The sequence below is a fragment of the Cuculus canorus genome, chromosome 18 (assembly GCF_017976375.1).
Source record: "Cuculus canorus isolate bCucCan1 chromosome 18, bCucCan1.pri, whole genome shotgun sequence".
NCBI classification, from domain to species: domain Eukaryota; kingdom Metazoa; phylum Chordata; class Aves; order Cuculiformes; family Cuculidae; genus Cuculus; species Cuculus canorus.
Window position 1 is genome coordinate 3,786,128 of NC_071418.1, and position 26,038 is coordinate 3,812,165.

At 38.9% G+C, this 26,038-nt stretch overlaps 1 protein-coding gene across 12 annotated transcripts in view; it reads right to left on the reverse strand.

Annotated features, from left to right (window-relative positions):
* The window catches only part of BPTF (bromodomain PHD finger transcription factor), a 53,473-nt gene that overhangs the window by 12,386 nt on the left and 15,049 nt on the right, over positions 1-26,038 (reverse strand). For 4 of the 12 annotated variants that reach the window (XM_054082906.1, XM_054082910.1, XM_009563903.2 and 1 more), the window contains exons 3-24: positions 20,034-20,257; positions 19,108-19,308; positions 18,414-18,602; positions 16,231-16,404; positions 15,924-16,099; positions 14,644-14,999; positions 14,218-14,349; positions 13,541-13,670; positions 13,129-13,264; positions 12,305-12,523; positions 9,625-12,007; positions 9,263-9,387; positions 8,918-9,046; positions 8,459-8,609; positions 7,573-7,693; positions 5,855-6,107; positions 5,275-5,436; positions 4,164-4,312; positions 3,656-3,779; positions 2,932-3,155; positions 1,438-1,660; positions 341-1,215 (exon numbers count right to left, since the gene is read on the reverse strand). In XM_054082906.1, the coding sequence (XP_053938881.1) occupies positions 341-1,215; positions 1,438-1,660; positions 2,932-3,155; positions 3,656-3,779; positions 4,164-4,312; positions 5,275-5,436; positions 5,855-6,107; positions 7,573-7,693; positions 8,459-8,609; positions 8,918-9,046; positions 9,263-9,387; positions 9,625-12,007; positions 12,305-12,523; positions 13,129-13,264; positions 13,541-13,670; positions 14,218-14,349; positions 14,644-14,999; positions 15,924-16,099; positions 16,231-16,404; positions 18,414-18,602; positions 19,108-19,308; positions 20,034-20,257 (6,856 nt within the window). The remainder of the gene's footprint in view (positions 1-340; positions 1,216-1,437; positions 1,661-2,931; positions 3,156-3,655; positions 3,780-4,163; positions 4,313-5,274; positions 5,437-5,854; positions 6,108-7,572; positions 7,694-8,458; positions 8,610-8,917; positions 9,047-9,262; positions 9,388-9,624; positions 12,008-12,304; positions 12,524-13,128; positions 13,265-13,540; positions 13,671-14,217; positions 14,350-14,643; positions 15,000-15,923; positions 16,100-16,230; positions 16,405-18,413; positions 18,603-19,107; positions 19,309-20,033; positions 20,258-26,038) is intronic. The other 8 variants (XM_054082914.1, XM_054082913.1, XM_054082907.1 and 5 more) reach the window with 7 other exon arrangements.

Below are 26,038 nucleotides of genomic sequence, written 5' to 3' on the forward strand. Positions count from 1 at the left end.
AAACCTCAGTTTCCTATAGCAATGAAAGCACTGTACATGTGTTGTGAACATCAGCTCTCCTACCTACAACCTAACCTGCCTGAACTGAGAATAGAGATACATTGTCCTAGCAGCTAGTGGTAAGTTGAATCAAGGTGCCAGAAGACTGCAAACATGGTACAACCGACCTGATGTGCTGAATTAACTTGGACTATTTAATTAACTTGCCAAAAGCAATCGTGCACTAACTTGGAAAGAATCAAATTAACTGCCTATCAAATGTATCAACATCGTTAACAAGAACAGGCATTTAAAATGAGATTTGTTTCATTAAGTTTTCATTTCCTTCTGTTAACTTTACCTGTTTCTGGATAATGTCACTTTGATTAGAAGCCTGAAGGGTGTGCTCACGTTTAATTTCTATCTGTTGCTGCTTTTTCTTCTGTTGCTGCTCCCTGAGCTGCTGAACTCTCTGCAGCTGCTCCTGAACACTAGCTGCTTGAACTGTCACCACATTCTGAATCTGGTGAGCCTGTACTGGGCTAGTTTGTTGGATCTGAATAGGTAACTGAAGCTTGATCTGCTGGGGCACACTGCCTTGTTGGGCTTGTATCTGAGCCACAACATGTGACTGAAGCTGAGAGAGAACTTGGACTTGTTGCTGAAGCTGAGGCACTGTAATAACTTTTGTTGGAGGCTGCTGAAGTTGCAGCTGAGGACGAGTTGGGGATTGCACAGGAACCTGATTTAAACTTTGAGTAGTTGGAAGGGTTGAGACCGAAGTCTGAACCTGAGGCTGTGATTGCTGCAGCTGAGCTTGAATTTGTATGGGAGCATGGGGCTGCATCTGAATCTGTTGTTGGGTTGTAGTCTGCACCTGAGCTGGTTGCTGAGGCTGGACTTGGGACTGGCCTTGTGGAAGGATTGCAGTCTGCGGCTGACTCGGTACTTGCGCTGGAGATTGCCCTTGAGCCTGGGTCTGTGCTGGAGACTGAACGGGAGATTTAGACGATTGTGCTTCAGGTGTGACAGGAGAGTCAATAGGAGGCTGAGGTTCAGGCTGGGTCTGAGTTTCAGGCTGAAGCGCTGGCTGAGGCACCTGCGGCTGGGCCAGCGGCGCAGGCTGAGTGCTCTGGTTCTGCCCTTGAGGCTGGGCTTGCTGCTGGCTCTGAGGCTGGGCTGACGGCGACACTGACGTTGGCTGTGCCTGTAGAGCTTGCTTCTGTTCCCCTGTAGCTGTGAAGGATAAAAACAAGCACTCCACTCATTTCAAAGACACATACACGAACCTTGCTAATCTGAACCTTTTAGAACTACTCTAAAGCTTTATGCAGAATTTCTAAGTTTATAATGCACTGCCAACAAAGTCACTGTAATAAGAGAACTCCTCTGGCTGCATAAAAGCTCCCATGCAACGAAAATTACAAGCTTTTTCCTGCTGAACAGAAGAGTGCTTACCCGAAGTTGAAGTAGAAACTGTTGTTGTAGTTGTGCTAGCTGTAGTCACAGCTGCTGGCAGGGGGGTGAAAAGAAATCTCTGAATTGTACCATTTGGCATAGCTGCTTGCATGAGCTGTTGTCCTGGACCAGGTATTACAGTCACACCCTGAGGGATTAATTGCAATTGACCAGTAGTTTGACCTTGTCCCTGAATTACCACAGTTAATCCTTGACTGCCACCCTAAGAAAAAAAAAAGTTAATATTGATGAATTAGTGATGTATGTATTAGACTGTTGAAAAGCAGAAAAATCAAGGCTTTGGATTTCAGAAGTCAATACTTTACCACATACCTTATTGTTAAAATCCAAAGCTTTCATCTGAGATCATGAAATACTAAAATACTCTTTCAACAATTCTATTGCCAACAGATTACCGGGTTGGAGTTAGTTACAAATATTTTCATCCAAATACTTACAAGAACTCTAGCCAAAAAGCAGCTAAAATGGAACATATTTGTTCCTAGAATTTATAAACAATAGAAAGCATGGAAAATCAGACATACACTAATTGTGTTCTCAAGAATCCCAACAGTTTGTGTAAAGGTTCTCTGCACTGAAAACATCTCCTAACTATGCATCAGACCCCACCAATCTGTGAGTTTTCATGACTGACTGTTCAGTCTGCACTGTAACATGAACTCTTGTTGCTTCAGCTAACACTTGGGCAGCTCATAACATCGCTCTCTACTTGGTGATGGAGAAGGCAGGGGATTGTCCCAACACCTACATGCACAACTCTCCCTTCTGTGAACACATAGAACAGATAAGATCTCTACAAAAGTCCTTCCGAGTCTCTTGGTGTGGAAATGAACTCTTGAGTCTTGTTCCACACAGAAAAACCTTATCCAGCAACAAGCAGCTGTACATTACAATAATTTATATATATATTAGTTATCATTTGAAGAGCAACTATTGTGATAACTTACAGAAGTCTATTTTTAGACTTGACTCTAAAAATGTTTAGAGTCTAAACTCAGTTTTTGCCAACAGATTGTCATGATCTGAGCAGAAGCTGTAACAACTTTTTCCTCCTCCAGTTCCAGATACAGTAGTTTTCTCTCTAAGACTCCGGATAGCATAAATGAAAACTAAATCTTCACACAAAAATCAAAAGACAAGGAACGAACGTTTTGTTCTGAAGGTCTACAAAATAGGCCATACAAAATAATTACATCCCTTACTGCTATCAATGCAAAGACTTTCTTTTCATACTGCTAAACACTCCTGAAGCTTGTTATGTTACCAGGGAACACAATACAAAGAGGTATTTAAAACTTTACAGCGAATATTTCAGCTTCTTTCAGGCTGCAGTTATGGTACTGGTCATCCTAAGTGAAGGCTGAAACATAAATTTATGAGCAGACACACTACACTGCTGAAATCCAAAGACTTGATAAGATCTGTCCTAAGCCTTAGTGCATTTTCATGCCCAGAGGATGTAAACTATTTTACCTGTCCCTGGGTGAGCTGGGTGAGCTGGGCCATAGTAAGCTTCACCTGGCCCTGCTGAGGGCGAGGGGGCTGCGACGTGCTTTGTGGCTGTACTTGCTGGGGTGGTGTTCCAGGACTTGTGACTGTCTTCTGTCCAGAACTAGAAGAAGCTGTGCTGGTACCAGAAACTGCTGTTGAAACAGGCTGACCCCTGATTATCTGAGTCACCACTTGCTGTGTCTGACCTGCGAGAGAGTAATTTGTGATAAGAAACACGTTTCAGATCTTTTCACCATTTGCACAGCAAACCTTCGGGTCACAACAACTCGTAATAGTGTAAAATCAAAGAAGTGAAGCCAACACTGCAGTTTGCAAACAAATTTTCTTTACAAGCCATTTGTCTGTGTAATTGACTGAAAAATGTCTGCAAAATGTTTTCTATTTCAATTCAATTAATGTACTTACAGAGTACTTCGAACACTTGCCTTTAAACGAAAAAGACTTTCTCAATGCACAATTAATGTAAACTTTTTTGTTCATTTTCAAATGAATGGACTTTAAAATAAACATGAGATTTCCCAGTGTCAATGATGAAGAACACTGACAAAGCCTGCAACAGGCATTTGTGACAAGGCACACATAAACAAGGGCTATTTTTGCACTAGGACACATGATACAGAAAATATCGACGAAGAAACAAACCATGGATTTCACACTGGCAATTTAAATATTAAAATGAACCTACTGGCTGGAAGAATACCTTGTTGCACCACTAGAGGTGTTCGAATGATGGTCTTTCCAAGCGTTGACTGCTGAAGTGGTGTCCGTATTACGGCCATACCAGGGCGGAGCGGTGTCCCTTGCACTACCTACACACATCAAACGGAGAGCATGGGTAAACTTGTGAGAAAAGCTGCTGGGATACGTCCTGAACTTGTGAAGTTGGTTTGGTTGTTTAACAGTTTTTTAAAATATATTTTTTAAAGCATAGTAAGAAGTGACAGGATGCAAGCAGAACCAATATTTTTTCACCTGTGCTCACACCACTAAAGCTTACCAAGCTCTAAACTATTAATTTTTCCAACTGGAGAGAATTGTTCTACCTCCTTGGAATAATGGATCCATAAACACTGTCGCCGAGATGAGCCAAAAACATTAAAAAGCGACTAGATAGAACTTTTCAATATCTGCCAATAACTTCAAATATATATAACCACATTCTTTTGTATTAAATAATCAGAAAACCATCTTACTTGTGAAGTGCTTGTTGTTGCTAATGTCCCTGTGGTGTTTGGCCTAATGGTTACAGTTGCTGTCCTTGGCTGGAATGAAGTAAATGTTTGACTCGCACCTGTAGTTGATGGAATGATACCCAATACCTTTTGCTGAACTTGAACAACACCTAATTAAAGAAAAATCGAGAATTTATTAATGACATAATTGCCAGGAAAAGCAATAAACGCAACTCCAGGGCAGCATTTAGAAATCAGTCTCCAGATTTCTGCAACACCTTTGAGTCTTTCAACATTTCTTGGGAGAACCTCTGTCATATTGTGAAAAAAATTAGCATTATACGTTGTCGAAAGTCCAACTACATTTTAAGGTAAGAAACAGGCATTGTAGGAAAGATTAAGGAAAGGGCGAATCTTCACAAAGATCAGTTTGACAGTAACTGCAGTAAGTCCTTGCTTTGACACGGTGCCACAAATTAGTATCGTACAACCATTAAAAGCTATAATCTGATTAATTTAAAATGTAGCAGACCAGTTCAAACACCTGTAAGCTCACGGTGCTGAAGAAAATGGGTAATGCTTTTCCTGTTCTGTAAGAAATTTAAATACAAAACTGGGAACCTTCATGATTTCCTCAAATGCTAAGTATAATGGAGACAGAGAATTGAGCGTTTCTGGTCAAAATACATTCACAAATCTCAAAGCATTAAGTCTTCTTCTTGAAGCAAGAAGAAAAAATGCTAATCTTGGTTTGGAGCCAAACGCGTGCTCATCAGTGAAGAGCAGATGCAGGCATTAATAGCTAAGAACAGCAGCTTTTTTTTGTTGTTGTTGTGAAGAAAGTGGTTTTGTTGATGTAAAATTTAGAGAATAAAAAAAAAACCCAAAAAACAAAAAGGCATGCTTCATTCTGAAATGTGACTATGGAATGTAGGCTGAGTTACAGGCAAAAAACTTGCATTCTTCCCCCACAGACACAAATATACAGCACAGGGGGAACGAGCTCTAGGAACTCGTGTATATAGACTTTTTCCCCATTCAAGTCACAGTTTACTTCACTGGGAAAACACTGTCAATGGAGAATTAATCAGCAAGCTGGAATACAGTTTTAATTCAGTTCCCTTTCCCCTACCTCCTTGAGTTGATGGCACATTGACGGCAACAATCTTGCTGTTTGCAGGGAGTGGCAGCTTAGTTATCACTTTCCCTGCCATCGTTACTGGACTGCCTGAGATCTGGAAGGTCTGCCCTGTGTTGGCAATGGTTGTGGCTGAAGTGGCAGCTGTGCTAGTGGCTATTGAGGCACACAGAACAGGCAGGTTTAGAGCAGAATAATTAGTCAATGAAATGACTTTTTCAAGTATGAAACAGCAAACTACAGGATTATTTTTACAATCTTTCTGGAATGCGTCATTCTTTGGTAAAGCTTCTTTGGAAACAGTATGTTACAGCACAGAAAGCTTTCGTTATCAATGATTACTAGGACAACTGTCAGTGATAAATGAGACAGGTCAGAAATAAGACTACCGAGCAAGTCTGAACAAGGGAAAATTAGACAGATATTATCTCAGAAGTGTCCTGCTGACTTAGCAAGAGAGTTAAAAGCAAAGATTAAAAGAAATGCAAACATGCTAAATATTCTGGAGAAGACGTAGGCGCTGTGCTGGAGTTCATCCTGTCACACATTCTTTCTGTGATAAATTACTACTTACCTGTTGAAGACTGGCCTTGTTTAACCCAAGTAGCAAAAGTCTGATGGAAATTCTTGTTCTGTTGGAATGTTACTGTAGCTGGAGAACCCACTTTTGTAGTAAGTACTACTTTGGTTCCGGTGGGGACTGGGCCCGCTAAAGGGCCCACCACAACCTTTTGTGGTGTTGAGACAGTGGTTGCGGTGCTGCTGGCTGTGGTGACAGCAGGGACCACACTCGCTGCAGGCATCTGCTTCTGCTGTTCCAGTCGCTTCTACAGCAGTTAGAAAAAAAAAAAAAAAAAAATCAAACAAAGGGATAATTAACATTTTCAAATGCTGTAAAATAAATGTTGTCTCCCCCCAGTACTGAAAAATAGAGGGCTCTGCTAGGACTTTAGTTCAGGCTGTAAAGGACTGAAGAACATGCTGACGGCACGCCCTACGGCACAAGACCCCTTGACCTGCAGAACTAAAAGCCTGTTGGTAGAACACAGCCAGAAATTTTCCTTTATAGCATCTTTGAAATCTCATCTTACGTTAATTGCACTACACGTTTTATTTTAAAGAAAACATCTTAGACTTGGTTTAATCTGAAAGGTTAAAAAACCCTGAAACAATCTCCATCTGTATTTGGCTTTTACGTTGCGCACAGAGCCTGCATCTATTTCAATAAGCAGATCGTTATAATGATCTAGTAAGCCTGGTAGATGAAGTAGACCATCATTAACACCGAGTTTACTACTAGCATTCCTAAGTTTAGAGCTGTCTGCACTGAGATCCTACCAGTTACAGGAGAAAAAAAGAGACTGCGTCATGGTGCTTCACCATTAAGAATGCAATTTTATCAAGTACTGTAATTTTAAAAAGTAACTGTAAATCCAGTTTTCAGCCTGCTTAAAAAAATAGGTTCGAAATCCCATATTTACCCAGCAACCTTCTGTGCTGCAACTGCCAGGAAGGTACATTTAATTTAGAGCCACTTTGTGAAGGGACAGTATCAGAAAGCTCTTCAAATTCCAACTAATCTAACATTCTTCCCTGTGTTACTGGAATGATCTATTAGTTTATATTTCAGAGATCAGTTTGTCTGTGAATCAGAAATATTCATTAACAGGGAATGTATTTTGGTCAGGGAAGATGAAAAGAAAAAGGAGTACGTTGGAAAAAAGCACAGTTCTTAATAACGTAAGTGAAATACCAACATGGTATTAATGGACTTACTCATTTTAATTACTTACATTTGTATGCACACATCCATACATATACACATATATATAAATAAATGAGCTATGTGTTTCATTCATCCAACTTTGGATAGGGTAAAAATCAAAAGATTCAATTTGATTGAAGCATGAATAACAAATGTCCTTGTGTTCCCAAGTCAGCTATGTACCACGTCAGCGTTCCATCACACCACAGAATGCTGCTGACCTTATCCAGAGATTGGCGATTCTCAGCCTTCTTTTAAAATGGAAACAAACCGAACCTTTTCAAATGTGTTATAAATCAGGTGGAAAAAATTAAAAAAGGGAATTGAAAACAAATCTTTGTGTCAACCCCATTCCAGAATAATGAATGTACACAGTGGGAGCAGTATTGCTTGATGCCTCAGTTTACAAAGGAGGTGGAAATTATTTGTAAATGGTGTAAGATGGGGCTAAACTGTTTCCCACGTTCTAACGCGTGAGGACTACCAGTGCATGGGCTGACAGGTGGGACCACCAATAGCTCCCCCACCTGCTGGGCAGCCAATCGCTGGTGTTTTAGTTGAGCCTCCAATTGGGCCTTGAATTCCTCTGCCGACTTCTGTTCACTAACCTTATGTTGTTCAACTGCCTGTGCCTTTTCCTTCTCCACCCTGCCAAAGACACAACCAGAAGTAAGTTACACCACTACATAAAACCCAACCAAACTGGATTGCATTTTATCCAGTTTATTTGCTCTCATAAGAGCTTCAAGACTGAAGATCACTGAAAAACTGGTCACAGCTTTTGAAGTATTTTGAAATAAACTATTGAAGTTGCATGCAACATCCCTGAAATATTCTGATGTTAAACTACTGCAACACCTTACAGAAAACCGTTACTCAAAACCGGCATTTATATCTGAGACTGTAAACAATCTAGGTAATACCATTAATTTAAAACAAGTATTTCCAAGAGACTCAAAACCACTGTTCCAACGCTAAGCATGCAATAGTGAAAACATTAATCCTATGACTCGAATATTCTCAGGCTGAATTTACCTTTACTTTACTCTTACACATTCATTTTCTTTGTATTACAGAAGTATTCAAACAAATACTGTTTGAAGTAGCCTAAAGGCTTTCCATGCATTACAGTAACAGCCTTTTAGCATATGACAGTGAATAGCTCATCAGCATGGAAAAATTAATATTAGTTCTAATAAATCTGTAAGATCTACATAAGGTGGTACTGGTACCAGCAAACAGTTTGCAGCTTTAAGCCAGATACCATTATCAAATGATACAGTAAAAATGGAACCCAGATCCACTTTTACTGATTATAGTCATCAAGTTTGTGTTCTCCAGTGGAAAGTTTTATTTAACACACACACAGAAATTAAAACTGCTTTCTTTAAAAGCCCATTTGAGTTTGTTTACCTTTCAGCAAATGCCCTGATCTCCCATAGTTCCAATTCCTCCTCTGCTACCCAACTTTCAATTATAACAGGGCCTGTTTGCTTGGGTGTTTCTGGTCTTTTTGGCCTTAGTGCACTTGATCGCAGTCCCTTCCTCTGCGGTGTTGGAGTTTCTTTAGAGAACAGTCAAAACACACACATTAAGCTCAATCATAAAACAGAATTAAAGTGTAAGCCAAGATTTAGTCTTTCTTTTGGTCTCATTCTATAAACAGTAAGGCCTATCAACTTCAGATAAACCATATTAGTTTGTTAAATGCATCTTTTGTTCCAAACAGGCAAATGACTTGTTCATATCAAGTTATATTTGCTCCATGGATGGGCCGAATTAATATAACGATCCGGTTACCTTAATTTCTGTGAGAGCTTATGAGAAGGGGCGGGGGGAAAAAAAAAAAAAGAGATATCTAAACAGATGTACCTTTTGGAGCTTCTGGCACACCAATGGGACAAATAATTTTTCTTATACAGTACTCTGACCGGATTCCATACGGACCAACATCTCTTCGCTTGATTATTTCTGTTGTTGTAATTTCAGTTTCCGACGTTTCTACAACAAATTAGTCCCAGTACGTCAGTAACAGAAAACAAATAAAAGCTCAATCAACCCCATATACTCTAGGTAAAGAAACAGCACAAGTAAAAGCTGCTGACTAAAAAAATTCCAATGCCAGCTGTTATAGAATTGCTTGGAACAAGTGCAACACTCAAAATTAACAGCAAAGAGCGTCTGCATTAAAAACCTAGAAATTTAAAGAAATAGTACCTGTGCGTGTAGTTCCTCCCCCAGGTGGAGCTTTCGCTGCCATGTCATCCCATTTGAGACATGCCCACAACAACCGCAACATCAGGCTCACTCCAGCCAATGATTTTACTGTTTGAAGTCGGTACCTAACAATACAGTATTAGTTATATTTTAAAATAAAAACCTATTTAAAATATCTAACCGTACCAATGGGACAAAGCCTTTCCATTTCACCTTCGTTGAACAATATTTATATGTAAAATTATTGAATAATGAATAGAAACATTTGCACGTTTGGCAGGAACATGTATATCACCTGTATTTTAAAATGCAATTAACTTCACCACGTCCTAAACTCTTCCTCAAAAATGTACAGGATTTACCTCCAAGTGATCCCAAAAGTTGGCCTTGGGGATGGATAGGGCCAGATATCCAAGGCAGGCTTCGCATTGTAATTGAAATAGGGAACTTCTCTGATCCCTCCTTTTCTGGCCAGCTTTTTTAAGTCATCATTAGGTAAAACAAATATGCTTTTCTTACTGCTTTTGGTAACAAATTTTCTGTAAGATGGTAAGGCAGTTCCAGAACGAGTTTTTTTGGGTTTTGCAAATTTCATTAACTTCACTTTGTCTTTTGTGGAATACTCTTTGCTGACAGTCATGGAAGTCACCAGTGTGCCTTCTGGGGTGGTCAGTGAATCGGTTACTGTTGTTGTCACCACTGTTTTACTATGTTCTTGCACAGAAATGACATCAGCGTTGCTGTCTGTAGCTGGAGTGGTCAGCTTAGTCACAGTGGTGGTGGTCGTGACGGTGGATATGGCACAGTTTTCTGTAGATGACACCACTGTGGTTTTCTCATCATTAGAGGCTACAGTCTCTGCAACTTTAAACACAGTTTTGGATTCTGTAGACACAGTTGATGTTGTCGTAGTCACTTCAGTAATAACAGTTTTTATTTTACTCTCTCCATTAATATTTTCCATTTTATATGTCTGTACACCGTTCTGATCAGCAAAGTCACTACTCAGGCTAGATTCCTCACACGAGGTTACAGGCGATGGAGCAACTTTCTTTTCCTCAATTGCTTCAGTTTCCATAGATTCTGTTTCACTATTCAGACTATTTTCTTTACACATAGTATGTGTTGGCACAGACGCAGTGCCAACAAAAGCAGATCTCTCAGGAGAAAGCTGTTTTTCTTCAGCTTTTTGCATATATTTGGGAACTTCATCTGGTGGCTGAAGACTCTCTCCAGACTCAAACTCCGGCGAACTCTGCAGATGTGACTTTGGGTCCACATTATTTTTGTCCTTTGTTTCCTCTGTCACAATGTCACCATTCATGAATGGTTTTACTGAAGATTCCTTCAAAGCCAAAGGTTTTATTTCATGTTCTGGAATGGATTTATTAATATTATTAATTTTTGGTTCAATATCACCACCTGCCTTAGCTTCACAGGGATCTTTAACTAAGTGGTCATCATTTGGTAATACTTTAATGTCATTGTCTTTTCCATTAATTTGAAATGCTGATTTTTCTTTTCCCAAGTCTGTCTCAGTTTCTTCACCTTTATTCTTTTTGTCAGTACCATTATTTGTCTGATCATGATATTTGTTTATGGTACTTGTCTCCACCTTCAGTTCCCGACCTTTCTTTTGACCATTAGCCTCAGTTACTTTAGAGCTCCGTAAATCCTCATCAACTTCTACCTCATCCATGTGTTCTGGAGTTTGGCTTTCAAGATTTCTTCCAGAAATTAGCTCTGTTTTAAATGGTTCTAGATCTTTATTAAATGATTTTTGCTGAAATATAATCTTGTTTTCAGATTTAGTTTCAGTCTTTCCTGGAGCAATTTCTTCCTCCATTTCACTTTCTTGAGAGGACATTGGTTCAATATGGCTTTTTATCATACAATTGTTTGCTGGATCTTTGCTCTGCTGTTCAGAATTCCCTTCTGAATCATTTTCTTCAAGAGCGCTCAGAGCACCTTTTCTACAGCTGCTCTCAGCAGTCCCCAGCTGAGATACTCTGGTAATAGGCAGTTTTTCACTTGTTTCTGAAACATCCCATTTGATTCTACCTTCTGTATTTCTTTGTTTCAAGTCATCCACAAAGGAACTCTCAGACTCTCCAACAACCTCTTGTCCTTGACGTTTATCAGCAGTCACAGGTTCAGGGTTGTCTTCTTTCTGATCATTATGAATGCTGCTTTCACCTTCAGAGGATTGAGGCGAGTCTTCATCCAGTAGCTGGCCTTCTCTTTTTGACAGCCTGTTTGTCAAAGACAGAGAGGACTCATCCGCGTCACCACTTTTGGTACCACAGATGCTGCTGATGGGCAAGCAGTCCTGTGCTCCATCTCCGGTTTGGGTCTTATCTACAACACAGGTTTGATCTTGGGACGACATGTCAAGCTGGCTTCCTTGTTTTATTTTTCTCATTTGTAGCTCATCTATGTTTTTATGGGGGCTTGCAGACTGAATGCCTATTGTTTTAGCACTAGCCTCCAGTTTTATCCTTTCTAGGCGTTGTTTTTCTTCCAGTGTAAATTGTTTTATTCGCCTCTCAAGTAGTCCATCTAATTTTGATGATTTTACTTTCCTTTTGTAGCAAGTCCTTAAATGAAATCCCTCACTGACGTTGATTATATCCAGCTTACAATGACTATCCTCATCTTTTATGGGGGATTCAGTTTTTACATCATCTACATCCATAGGTTCTTCCTTTACGACTTTATCATTTTCACCATCCACGTCTTTGTCCGCTGTGAAAAGAAATAACAACTCTCAATCAGTGAACTCCCCTAACAACGAATACCAAACTGTATTTTTACAGGAAGTACTAGGAAACAAATGGATATTTTAGCATATTAATAGATTCCAAGAAGAAAGGAACAAAAACTGCAGATGCTACTACAAGGATAACAAGCAATCATTTAACTGACACATTTTAAATGGCTTCACAAAACCCATTACACAGCTTTTCAATAGCTATTTCTGAGGTCCTGTGCTTCTACAATATTGTAATGAATTGCTAGTTTTACAATAACTGAGTAAATCACCTTTGCCTTTTGCAGGATCTACGTTTTCAGAAATTGTATTGACTTCTACTTTTTCTTCACGCGACTCTTCTTTCACTCGTACTTTCTCCAAGGTTTCCGAAACATCTGCTTTGTCTTTTGCTTGCATATCATGTGATTCCTTTGTTTTATCTTTCTCTGTTTTTACCTTAATTGGACCTTTTCGTTTATCCAAGTTGCATTTTTCATCTTCGCTCTTTGCTATTAACAAATACATGGTTAGAATTATTAAGAATATCTTTTATACCCTGTTACATTTTAAGGTATGTTAGTTTACCTCTCAAATCACTCACACCATTACTGAAATTCAGCAAGAGAAATAAATACACAATGGTGACATCATAGATTAAGCTCAGTGCAATACTGAACTAAAAAAAAAAAAATTATCTAAAAGCCCAGCAGAGATAAAAATGTTTCATTTACGTTATTTTTTCTGGAGTCCATGTTCAGCTTTTCTCAAAAGCCACACCACCACAGCAGGGAAAGAGGTGTGTGTACACCAATACTTTAAATGTTGCTTGTGATTATCTATGTAATATTTATCTACCTTTAATATAAATAAGGCTGTAAAAAGCTCTAAACTTCATAACTGAAAACAAATCAATGTAGCTAAGAAATGTCTACGATAGCTGAACTGGTTGTATTGACAAAGATTAGCAGAAATCCACAAAAGCTCTTCTGAAACACTATTTGCAACAAAGTCTACTTAAGAAATATTGCATGCAGATAACTACTGAATAACTGAATAAGCAATGAGAAGCAATATCTTAATAATTTTAAACACCGTAAGCAATGCAGACACTTACTTGGTAGCAATTTTCTGTAATTCGCGTTAGTATTTCCAGGCAGTTTGGGCATGAACCTGTGGACATGTGTTTTACTAATCCAGCTCCAGCCACCATAACCCGTTACTCTATATTCCTCTCCTTTTTGCTTCCAAACCTGTTAAATATTATTAAAATAGTAGTTTTAACGGTGCTATTTGCTGCATTATTCATGTACAGATTAATTTAAAAACCTAACATGATTTTTAAAACGAAACCCCTTCAATTTACAGACTTTTTCAAGCAATTTGAAGTACTTTGCAAGGAAAAAATACTATCTAAAATTAAAGATAGATACATTGATAATTAAACTTTAAAGTTTAAAATAAAACCAGAAAAAGAGTAAGAAATTAAATGTATTTTTTTTTGTTCTTCATACAAAAAGAAAAATTACCTGATGTTTGACAGGAAATGTATATTTCACCCACGTAGCTTGCTGCATTGTTTCTTCTTCTTCTTGCTTTCTCTCTTTTTTTTTCACTTTGTCTTTTTCTTCTCTCTCTAGTGCTGTCATTCTGCGCAATCTAATACACACAGATTTAAGTACACTGAAGTCCTAGTTCTTTTAAGGAAATATAAGAAGTCAAACAGCAGCACCTACTACCCCTTTGAATAATTTCAAGTATCTGAGGATAAGAGGAAAGCCCAGTATAAGGTTATATGTGCTACTTGCAACAGGAACACTGCTTTTTTTTGGCCATCCCAGCAAGGGAAACAGCTGCCTGCAACTGTGCCTGCCAGAAGACACCTTTTGTTTCTGCTCTATGACACAGGGAGGGAAAAGACAGACACCACTGAATTAAGTGTGTTGAGATTTACTCTTCTAGTCTCTGAAAGTTTTATCACTTTAAGACTGTGACTCAGATAATGAAAACAAACTTTCATTGCAGGAGCAATGACACTCTAAAAATCTTGTCATGTATTTTTCAGTGTTTCTGATTGAGAAAAACACTTAAAGTGCTGAATGACTGACTAAATTTAAACATAACTCTTACAGCCTCAGAGAAACCAGTAATGTAAAACCAAGTAAAGTTTTCATATCCAAAAGGGGTTTATGTTTATTTATTTTACCTAGTGTGCCCCAACGATTCCCGCCAGATTGGCAGCATGACAACCGGTTTAATTGCACATTCCAATATAGCCAGTGCTAGTGCAAATTCTCTGGGTTTGCTGCACATCTGAACAGCCTTAATCCAGTTAGACCTAAATTGGAAAAGAGATAAAAACCTGAAACATATACATGCACTGATACAACATGCTAAGTTAACAAGATTTAATGGTAGGATAGACCTTCCTGTATTTTAATACTTTACTCAAATACACAATCCTTTTAGTTATCCCTCACAAAACACAAACACGTTATCCTACATTTTAACATACTGAAGCAGAGGGCTTGGAAATGACCCATTTGAAAAAAATAAAGACCATTGCTTATTAAGACTGTTAGCAAAAATACAAGTAAAACAAGATAATACATATTTTCATTTATCAATTTACCTGTGGGAAGCCCAGTTAGGGTGAAGGAATGATGCCGGGATATTGTTTTCTAGCTGAATAATAGTTAGCCTCAAAGTGGATATGGTAAGAACTTTGGACCCATGTACAGACCCATTCCATTTGAACTCGCCAGCAGGAGTCAGACAGAATTTATGCGAGAGGTGTCGTCTCTTGTCATGGTCCTCTCTGTGCTGGTGCTTGTTCAATGCAAATGAATTAGTGGCGTACTGATTATGATAAACGCGATACTTCCCCTCTTGCCCTAATTTGAAATAATTGTTGAGATTTCCTTTGATCACAACTTCCTTCTTCACGATCGGTCGGGAGACTTCACCTTGAGAGTTGACCACCAGAACCTTGGGAAAGAAAGACAGAACGGTTTTAAAGCTTCACTTAAGTTTCAAATATTTCTGTTCAGTTATTTATGATTTAGGCTTCAACTGTCTATCTAAAATAACAAAAAAAAAAAAAACCTTGCAGCTGTTTGTAGAAGCAAATAATTGTTTATCTGACATACTAAACCTAAGTACTTCATCACTGATTGTATACAGAGTTAAGATGTTCACAAAGATCAACTTTTAACGTTAAAAAACACTGCCACTCAGGCTCCACAGGAAGTCAAACAGGAACCTGTTCTGCTCCTTTGAATCACGGCTACTGAGGCAGCCAGCCTTGTGAAAAGAGCTTAAAACACCTGAGTAAGTTTTCTGTGAACAAAACAGAAAACAGCCACCTACACAGCCATACAAAAAATGTATACCCCCGGCAGACATTTGAGAGAGATTTCACTTGGTCTGCATCAAACAGTATTACAATTCTGAACTGATTGTCGTTAAATGCTCCTGCTCTGCCAGCACAGATTTGTTATGAACTAGAAATGTGGCTATGACCTAACTACTCAATTACCAAACACCCACCACTGTAAAGTTCTAGTTTAGGCAAACCAGCTCTGAGACATTTGAATACAAAAGTGGGAGAAAACACATATAATTTATTACTGGCTACACAGTAAACCAGTAACTTTTATGATGAACACATTAAAGGAAAGCAGTTGTGCTGGGTCACTGCCACACCACTCTAGACAGCAACTAAGAGAGCAAGAGCAAAAGAGAAGAGAATTTACTGTGATATTAGAACTGCACCATTTGCTGATTTATTATTAGTACTTCTAATTTTTAAGTACCTCCACATTTTTCAAAAATCGCTTTACTTTTAAAAAGACTATCAGTTTTCAAAAACAGTTTTCATACTTCTTGGAGTTTTCCAAGATATGCACAAACCTCTCTGCTTTCTTTATGTAACTTATTTGCTTCTTGTGCTGCAGCAGCAACCTGCTGGCTTTTCATCTGGCACAATTTGCTATCAGGATTTCGTAGTCTTGTGAGCATTCGCGTTGAACCTGACGTGCCTTTTCCTGCACCTGGAGAATCACTTCTTTCACCATTAGATTTCTCTCCTGCCCAGGAAAAAAAAAAGCTTTTAAAACAAACTTTAAAAACGGAAGTTTTTTACTGATGTATGGGAGTTATAAAGCAAAGAAGAAAAGACAGATGAAATGAAAGTTACAGACGCTACTGTAATTATTACCTATGTCTTCTGAAGTCTGGGATCCCCTCTCTGCATTTTCAGCATCATCAGGTGTCTTAATGGAGTCATTCTGCCCCGAGCCCAACTCACTACTACAGCTGTTGTCAACATCTGACTGCAGAGGTGCAGTGGATGCGCTGCTGCTGTTGCAAGGGATCATCTGACCAGTTTCTTCTACAAAACAATAACTTCATTTTTAGTTTTTCTTTTAAATGGGACCACTGCCATTTTTTTTCTACTCTTTCTAGTATAGTGACATAGAAATAAATCACTCCAGCTTCCCAGCGAGAACAGGCCACCATCCCTCACAACAACATCTTCCTGATTTTGTGCAAAACAGACGCAGCTTTGCTGTTTAAAGAACACAAGGTTTTTATGTTTCTGGAATTCTTCCAAAACATCAGGGATTCTGTTGTTCCTAAGAAAGGTGACAGAACAAAACCTCCTTTTTATGAAATACCCACTCCCGGCAGAAAGAACTCGGTAAATACTCTGGGATTCTTCTAAGATCCCTAACCTGAACACATCTTGATTTCTGACATTGCCAAGTGTGTGATCACCACCATTCGATTCATTTCCCTTTTTCTCTGAGTTAAAATAAAGCCATTTGTGGTGCCTGCTGTTTGGAGTTGAGTGGAAGCACCCAAACTGAACTCTTCACTGACTCGTATCCAAATCACATTTAACAAGGATGGTGACAGACACATTCTCCTCTAGCTTTGCATTTTACCCTTATTTTCACCCCCATTTGGAGGCAGCTGCCTCACTGACACAGGTTCAGTACCTCTCTCTGAAACGAGTCTCAAACCACTATTTCATAACAGGAACATGAGTATCACTATGAAAAAATTAGACTTCAGGAAGAACCCTCTACACATACATACACACTTCTTTACAAAATAAGCCCACTGATTTCAAAACAAGCTGGAAACTCTGGAAGGATAAAAGTACCTATGCAAGTACAATAAAGAAATAACTATGAATATTTAAGCACACATTTAAAATAAAATACAAACCCATAGATGTGCCTGGAACAAAGTTAAAGAATATGTATCTTTGCCATTAAATCTCTATACTTCTATTTTAACTTTAAAAAGGAATAAAAATTATGCGAAAAGGCAAAAATTTGGTCAGATACCTAAAATGTATGCTTTTTAGCCCACACACTAGGACATTTTCTATATTAAAAAACTATTATCAGGCTTCCAGATTACAGAGTAATCTGAACCTTCATTTTTTTTTCTCATATTAACAAAGTTAATTACAAGGTTTGGATGCATTTACATTTCCAAGACCAAGAACTGCAATCTGTATCTGAATGGAGAGCTATTTCAGGAAGAGAGAAAATGTTTACCACCACTTCTTATAACATAACATAACATGCTGAGGATGGCTACATTACAGATTAGAGTATTCCCACATTTTTAAGAACTGAAAATAAAACTCATCATTTTAACAGTAACCAGCTGTTTAGAATAACATTTGTTTACGTAGTAAAGCTTGCATTAGAACATAATAACTCTTAATATAATAGGAAGTAATTCTAAAATAGTACATTGATCATTTACATTACACCTAATGAAGTCCCATGTATTCCTGAATCTCAAGTTCAGCGTTTTTTAGAATTAATATATATTAATTAATACTTTCGATTCACTGACATGGCAGAATAAGACACGTTAAAACACAACAATGACCCCTGTTCGTATAATTCTGAAGTATGTTTGCATCTCCTAGCATGACAATTTAGTCTCGACATTTCAGTGCAATGGTTTATTCGTCAATGAAAATACTTTGTTAGTAATTTATATGTAAATGAGAGGTTAAAATAATAAGCCAGCAGCAAATTAGAATTTGACATAAAATTTGATAAGATGCTAACAATCATTATGGATCACTATGGAAAAATAAAATATACAGAAAATAGACATAAAAAGCTTAGTCACAGTCATCTTTGGAAGGCATGGAAACAAATGCTAATGTCACAGAGGACCATAAATTTCAAGCACTAGTTGCAAGAAAATTAACTTTGAAATGTTAATGACAACGTAGCAGCAAAGGATGGCACTGCAAGCAAACGGCATGGGTGATGTACGCTGTGAATGGTTTTAGTGGACAAACCGGATAGAAACCGTAACAGATTCCCCAAATTACAGAGGCATTGGTAACAGTGCCTTCTGTACCTGAGAGTTCCTGAGGGAGCTCTGATGCCACCTTCTTCTCTGCCACGTTGTTGCTCTCAAGGGTTTCTGACTGACACCCCATTGCGTTCTTCCCTTCAGAGCAACTAGACTCTCCTGCAGAAGGATTTGGGTGGTTGTCGTCAGTGCTTGATGCCACAGAGTTACTTTTATTCCCAACGACTGTTGCCTCTATAGTAAAACGCACAACAAAACTTTAGGGATATTCTTTAGTATCTTAGGATGTCATTTGGCATCATCCATAGCAAGCAGCTTTGGCAGCTCTATCTGCCTGATAATGCTGAAAAACATCAAGTTTTTTCCTTTCCTTTTACTTTCCCTGTGAGATAGCATTGTCTCAGAATCAAAGCAAAAACTAAACCTGATGGGGAAAACAATGTTAGAAATGCTGCAATATTGCTTACTACAAATGTATTGATCCTCTAAGTACCATGTGTACCTCAAGCCAAGGTAGCTGTATTTATGTTGAAAAGTAGGAAAATTGGTGAAATTACTTAACAAGAAAAATAAATACAATATACAACCACAAAGGAACTGACAAAAATCACCTATTACTTAAATAACTTGGACAATCACACAGAAAACCCCAAACACAGTAACACGTGAAGAAATGTGAGGATCTTACTTAAAGATTCACTTCACTTAAATGCAGCTGTTAAAGTTGCAGTTTCTTTACCTTCTGTTTTCACTTTTTCTGCATCTTGCTCACTAGCAGTTTCCTCAATTTTGTCTTGGTCTCCTGATTCTTCCTTGCTTCTCTCAGCATCTGTCTGGTCATTATCAACGTCACTTTTGGCCTTTTCTGCTTCATCATCTGCTGTGGTTCTATCCTCCACTATTTCCCCTTTTCTTGCTCTGATAATGTCCAAAATTTCATCTGCAACAGAGGTTACGTTGTCATCAATAAACAATGAACCACCACCACCTACAGAGCCTCAGAGCAGAAAAACCATGACATAAACACTGCATCTTTCCAATGAGACAAAAGGTAACATCCGACTTCTTACTACTTTTTCCCCACCTACAAGAAGTAATTCCAAAGATCAAACTATTGATTCCTCAGAGTTGTGCACTTAGTGAGTACTTAAATAAATTTTTAGACCCAAATATCTAATCTTCCCGAGAACCAAATTTCAGACCTCCAGAGATTTATATTGCTATTCGTTGCTCCAAGGTAGAGAAATTAAGCTGGTGGGGAACTGCAGAGGAGATATGCCCTTTTCCACACTTTCCATAATACTGGAGCTCTAATATTTTTGCTACTCCAACTCCCATTGGACCGTAAAATGTTTATGAGGAGTGTGTATATATATATCTATATATAAAAGACAGTACATCCAGAACCCTTCGACAGTTAACACAGCTCCACCTGGAATGATCACAATCTGGCACACCCTAAGCATATCAAGATTCTGAATCATTCAGGACGTCCTGGAATACATGATACATAGTCCTACAAGAAGTCAGCACAACACAGCCATGCTGATACACCTGCATGATGCTTCTCCATCAACTTCTATAAACTTCTTATAACAAGATAAATATAAACCAGTATTTCATTCAAAGTGCAACATCTGTTCCCATTAAACAACATATTCTTACCATTTGCTGCAGAAAGGAAAGACTTGTTGTTGCCCCTTGCTTTATTAGTAAGGTCTTCTGTCACGTCCATGTGCCGATGAATTTCGTCACGCATTTCTTCCAGAGTTTTGCATAGGTCAGCTTCCCAGTAATCTTTGTCCAGGCATTCAATTAACTCTGCCAGCTGTATCTTTGTGCTATAGTACCAGACTTTCTTATCCTTCTCACTTTCAGAATCTTCCTCTCTGAAAGAGTATTTAAAAAAATATTAATTTTAAAATGTCTGGATAAATGACAAAAATTACTATCAGCCTCCTTTTTTTGCAGAGAACCACTTAATGCCAATACCCAAGTGTGGAGAAACAAATCATGTGAGGACAAGTCATACGCATCCAGTTTAGTACCCAAACACTCTTTTCTCACTTCCCTCCCTTTCTCCATCCCCTCAGAAGTTCTCATGACAAATTCCTCAGGAAAGCTTTTGAAGACTCTCCCGAAAACTGGTTTGTCCAATCTGGCAACTAGGTTTATTCTCACTATAGTCGCTATTACTGTAACCAGTAATCCATTACTAAGTCTCAAACAATTTGCAATGAAAGAGGGTTTGGCTCTGGAATCCATAAAGGGCAGCGTTTCTGGGTGCGTATTCAGGAAATAAAGTTAGGAAATTCAAAGTGTGGAACGTCACATTAATGAAATATTCTATATTAGCATCTCTATGGCATTCACCTAAGAGCACACGTGTAAGGGATAAAGAATCGTAACACCATCCTTTGAACAGATCAAGGGATTCCCACATTGTTTATCCCGGGCACTCCATGACACCATAAGCCTCGACAGAACTGCTGGAAGACCACAGTATCTAAAGCACCTCAACAGGGTCACCAGATCCAAGCAAGCTCCATAAATACCTTGGGTAACAGACTCTCCTGGAACACTGGAGCACATCAAGAAGAAGGAGGCTGATTGATTTCAACCTGGCTTGTTAGGACCTGTTCAGCAGCAGCAGCAGCCAGACTCATGGCAGCTGGGGGGCAGGACCACTTGTTTCCACAGCACACCCCTGTACTCTCAATACCATCAACACTGTGTGGAGTGACAAGATGATTTTTTCTGCCTGGTTATCTGGAAGAGGAGCTCAACCATTGCCACACTTGCACTCCCCTTAAAAGCATTACAGGCCTATGGCTCACTAATGATCAATCCTAAACTGAAGCATCCCTAGAGACTGAAAGATGTCTGCAGTTGGGAAGCTCTACTCCTCATATGGTTTGTTGTGAGCTCCACTCCACTGCCTGCCTCCCTCACACAGGAAAGACAGAGAAAACTGGCCTCACACATTCAGAAGCTACGCAACCACAAGGCAACTTGATTGTCAACTACTTGCTATTTTCCACGTTCTATTTAACAAACAACTGTAATATTCACAACTCAATCAGAATACTACTAAAATAAAGTGGTTATGAAGTTAGTAACATTACTCAAAATTCTACTACTGATTTGTCACAACCATGACTACAAAACAGACTTTTGGCTTTGATGATAAAATCTGGTGTATTGCAAAGAAACACCACCACTTCTCTCCAAAGGCCTTTGCTCAAAAAAAGCAACTAATTCTCCTTTACCCATTTACTCCTCCAAGCTACCAGTAATCTTCCGTTAGTTTTAACAAGTTCACATGGTTAGTTTGACAAGTTTTCTTAGAAAACAGCTCATTTCAGGAAGGCTGTCCACATACAACACACCAAAAAGTAACAGCTGAAATCACTGCACTTCATGGAATATTCTGTAGACTTCCAAGTTAAAGAAAAATTATTATTTAAACCACATTTCTGCTGAACTAAGGAAGCTATTTACTCATAACAGGAATGGCAGCACCTTTACTATTGTTTGTAACAAAAGCAACAGAAAAGGAAGATAAAGGAAAACACCCAAAAACTAAGATGGAAGAGGAGATAAGAAGGCAATAATCTGGAGTACTGTGTCCAGTTCTGGAATCCTCAACGTAAGAAGGAGACAGAGTTGTTGGAACGGGTCCAGAGGAGGCTATAAAGACGATCGGAGGGCTGGAGCACCTTCCCTACAAGGACAGGCTGAGAGAGTTGGGTTTGTTCAGCCTGGAGAAGACAAGGCTCCGAGGAGATCTTATAGTGACCTTCCAGTACCTGAAGGGGCTGCAAGAAAGCTGGAGAGGGGCTGTTCATAAAGGCTTGTGGTGATAGGATGAGGGGGAGCAGGTATAAACTGGAGAGGGGCAGATTTAGATTAGATATTAGGAAGAATTTCTTCACCATGCGAGTGGTGAGACACTGGCACAGGTTGCCAAGGAAAGTTGTGGCTTCCCCATCCCTGGAGGTGTTTCAGGCCAGGTTGGATGGGCCTTGGGCAGCCTGAGCCAGTGGGATGTCCCTGCCCATGGGAGGGGGGGGTTGGAACTAGATGATCTTTAAGGTCCCTTCCAACCCAAACTATTCTATGATTCTGTAATACACCTTTGTACAGCCAGAGGAAAGAGAAGAATGACACACAATGCTTAACTAAAAACGTCAGGGAAAGTATGCCTTCTGAACCTTCCCTGGCAAACATCCAATGGAAGTGGTGAGAGCAAGACACTTGCACAGCAGCAGCTGTGAGGCTGGCTGCTCTGTGCCTCACAAACACAACCGCAGAACATAATGCTGTTGCTAAGTTTATGCTTTAATTATTTCTTAGCCTACCAAAAAGGGAACTTTAACATTTCATTTTGAATCCCTAGCTCATTACACAATTATTTGTGAGACAGATATGCCATTTATACATTTTCTTACGTGACCTAGATACGCAACAACACAAAAGCTTTATATAGTCTTTCCATTCCATGAAGGAAGGCTGTGCTAGCACCCGCTGGCCAAGGCAGCTCAGGCACAGAGGCTTGTACATCTGGCTTAAATTTGGATAGTAATCAATCAAGGGACTTCTTCTTTTTCCACTTTCTTCCCTCATTTAGCAAATCTCAAACTGCTACAACAATGCTAATGCATCCAGGATGTGTATGTGTCACCTGGAAATCCCAAGCATCACCCAGTTTTTCCTTTCCTGACAGTTCTTCCTATTCCAGTGTCACAAAGTTCCACTGGACTGAAAAGCAATTAGCTGTTATCTTCAATGTCCCTATATAACTCACAAAAAACCCATCAGTACCAGTAAAGGTGTGGTGTATTATAGGGCAATAAAACCCAGGAGCATGTTGTGAGGCATCCAGACACCAGACCACAGAAGGCACCTAGAGCTCAGCTTTCCATGTGTGATTGAGTCCTGCCCATTAAAGAACTGCTCAGAAACAATGAGTTTAATTAAAGAACCGCTCAGATAACATTCTAGAAACAATGAGGTTATCCAAGGGTATTTTATATCCCTTCTATTTCATTTATATAGGGTTATGAACATAGAATTGCTCTTGAATTGAAGGCCATCACAACCTTAATAACAGAATTTCAGGAATTAATGTTTTTTCTTGACAAAAGAACAGACAGAACATCAAAAGGCACAAGCTTGCTTTATATACACTTACACAAAGTCAGACTTCTTTTCAAGATGCAGCTGTATGCCAGTGGAAGCCCTGGAGTGCTCATTACCAACTCACTAACAGTCAAAGAACTACAGTAGAAATCATTCTATGCAATCCTGTTTGGCAAAGTTCATTAAGATTTAAATTAACAATTAAAAGCGTTAAATTAACTTTCCCTGAACACCTTCTTGCATCAGCTAAAGGGACCCTCCTTTTACCCTTTGAACAAACCAAAGAGGCTGTCATAACAATAAGATGGGAGGCTGCAAGGGCCAGTTCCAGTGTTTCTGTTGACAAGATTTGCCAGCGCGGTGCTGGATGGGTCTGCTTGGTCCCCAGGGGACTCGGCTGAGTCACTGGCATTAAGCGAGGCCGTGCATGGGAGGAAAGAATCACACGAGTGTTTCCTACCACTTTAAGCCTCCTTCGCTGCCCAGAACTTTTCAGCGGCAGGCTCTGGGGGCAGGTTTAAAGACTGATAAAAATGCCAACACAGAAGATCCTAGAGACTTTCAAATAAAGTAACAGCACAGTAGATACACCCCTTCCTGAATTATGCGCTAACTGAATAATTCAGCAAGTTTTTTAAAGTGCTCTATTCAAATGAAGATTCAAAACCTTCTTAATTGGAGAAAGTAGAGAAGGACCCGCTAAGAATATAAACAACACGACAAATGTTGCGGAGAAAAAAATTGAACTGGTTTTGACCATCAAGGAAGATAAATACAAGTCAGGAATAACATTTTGTGTCTCATTTCTGCTACCAAAACAAAAGCCAAACAATGTTTCATTATGTTCTTTCATAGACATCTGACAAATCCAAGGCATCTCAATAGTTCTACAAAGATAACTTGTTAAAATACTGCTGCAGCTTCCTAGGAGAACAAGTCCAAGTCCTAAGTTTCCTGCCTTGTAACCCTGCAGAAATAACCTTCAAAAGCCAAACAAATGCAACTGACTCGGACACAGCATCCTAGCTTTGATAACAGCTTGAAACTAAAACTCAGGAATTAATTATCTCCTGCCCTTCTTTTAAACCTAGCTGATATTTACTCACGGGGATCTACGAGAGGCCTCCTCAGTGTCCACTTTTCCAGCTTTGTAAAACAGAAGAGGTGAAAAAGAGAAACAAAACCACAATGACAGGCTTATGCGAGGCTTATTACCCTCAGCAAGCGATGAGCATGGAAATAAAAGAATCACTGAACAACACGTCTACAGTGCCCTTGAAAAAGATGGGAAAAGCAGTGGTATGGTGGATTTGTAACATTTATAAAGGGAGAGAGGAGATGCAGTAAAAAGCCCTAAAAACTCCCTTGAAAAAAACCACAAAAAAGCGCAAGAATTCAGGATTTTGTTTCTCTAATCTCCCTGGGCAAGATTTCAAATCCATGTTTCCACAGATTATTTTTAAATCTATCAGTTTCCTCTGACAGATTTGAACCTGTGGCACTGGTGAATACACTCCGGTAATATCATTTCACAAATCTCAGCTTTTAACACTTGTCAGTCATCCTTTAAGTTATCCTTCAGTTATTCAATATACCAGGCATGGTTTGATCTTGTTCAGTACATATAAGTTAAATGGTTGGGTTTGCAATCAGCATGCTTACTGGGTCTAAAAGACGTTAAAAACAAAGCACAGAGTTTAATATCTATGTGAATTATTAAAGTTATATTTGTCTGGAATTTAGTTGTGTAGTGAAATAGTTTTGCCCGCTTATGAAATGGCTTCCGCATAAAGTTCTAAGGCACATTATGCATAAATTTAATGATGTCAAAGTTCTGTGAAAAGTCTAGCGGAACTGACTGACTATGCACATCTCTCACTGCTGCGGCAGATCACCACAACAACTGCCTGGTTTTTATTCTGATGCCATCAGGAACTTTTAATCCAAACCACACGCTTCAGAAAGAACTTGGTCTGAGAGCATGCACAGGTACACCTGCACTGGCAGAAAGCCTGATATTTAACGGCAACAGGGAAGACACAGACCAGCAGGGAAAGAATCTTTCAACCTACATGATCCGCATGAGAATTTGAAAGAAAGTCAAGGAACAATTAATGGATGAACTGCATTTCTTCTTGTCTTTGTAAACATAAAGAAAACTTCTCTATTTACATTCTGAAATATTTAAATCCGTAACAAAAAAAAATACAATGGAAAATCCAATAAAAATGTTCCTTTTGTGGCATTGTTTACAATTCTCATTTATTTTGATTTGAAATGGAATACTGGTGTATTTTCTCTTTAGATAAATTCCAACTAAGATACAAAACTTGCACTTATAAAACTCGATTTACGATTTCTGAAAAAAATATTTAATATTTGCCCCCTGAACTCCTAAGAGGAATGCAAAATCATTAAAAAAACCCCGAAACATTCAACCTTTGAAGAAGTCTTTCCTAGTCCAGCAAAAATTAACATCAATGTGCTAGAGAAAAAACTTTCACATGTGTTTTCAAGAAGCACCTGTG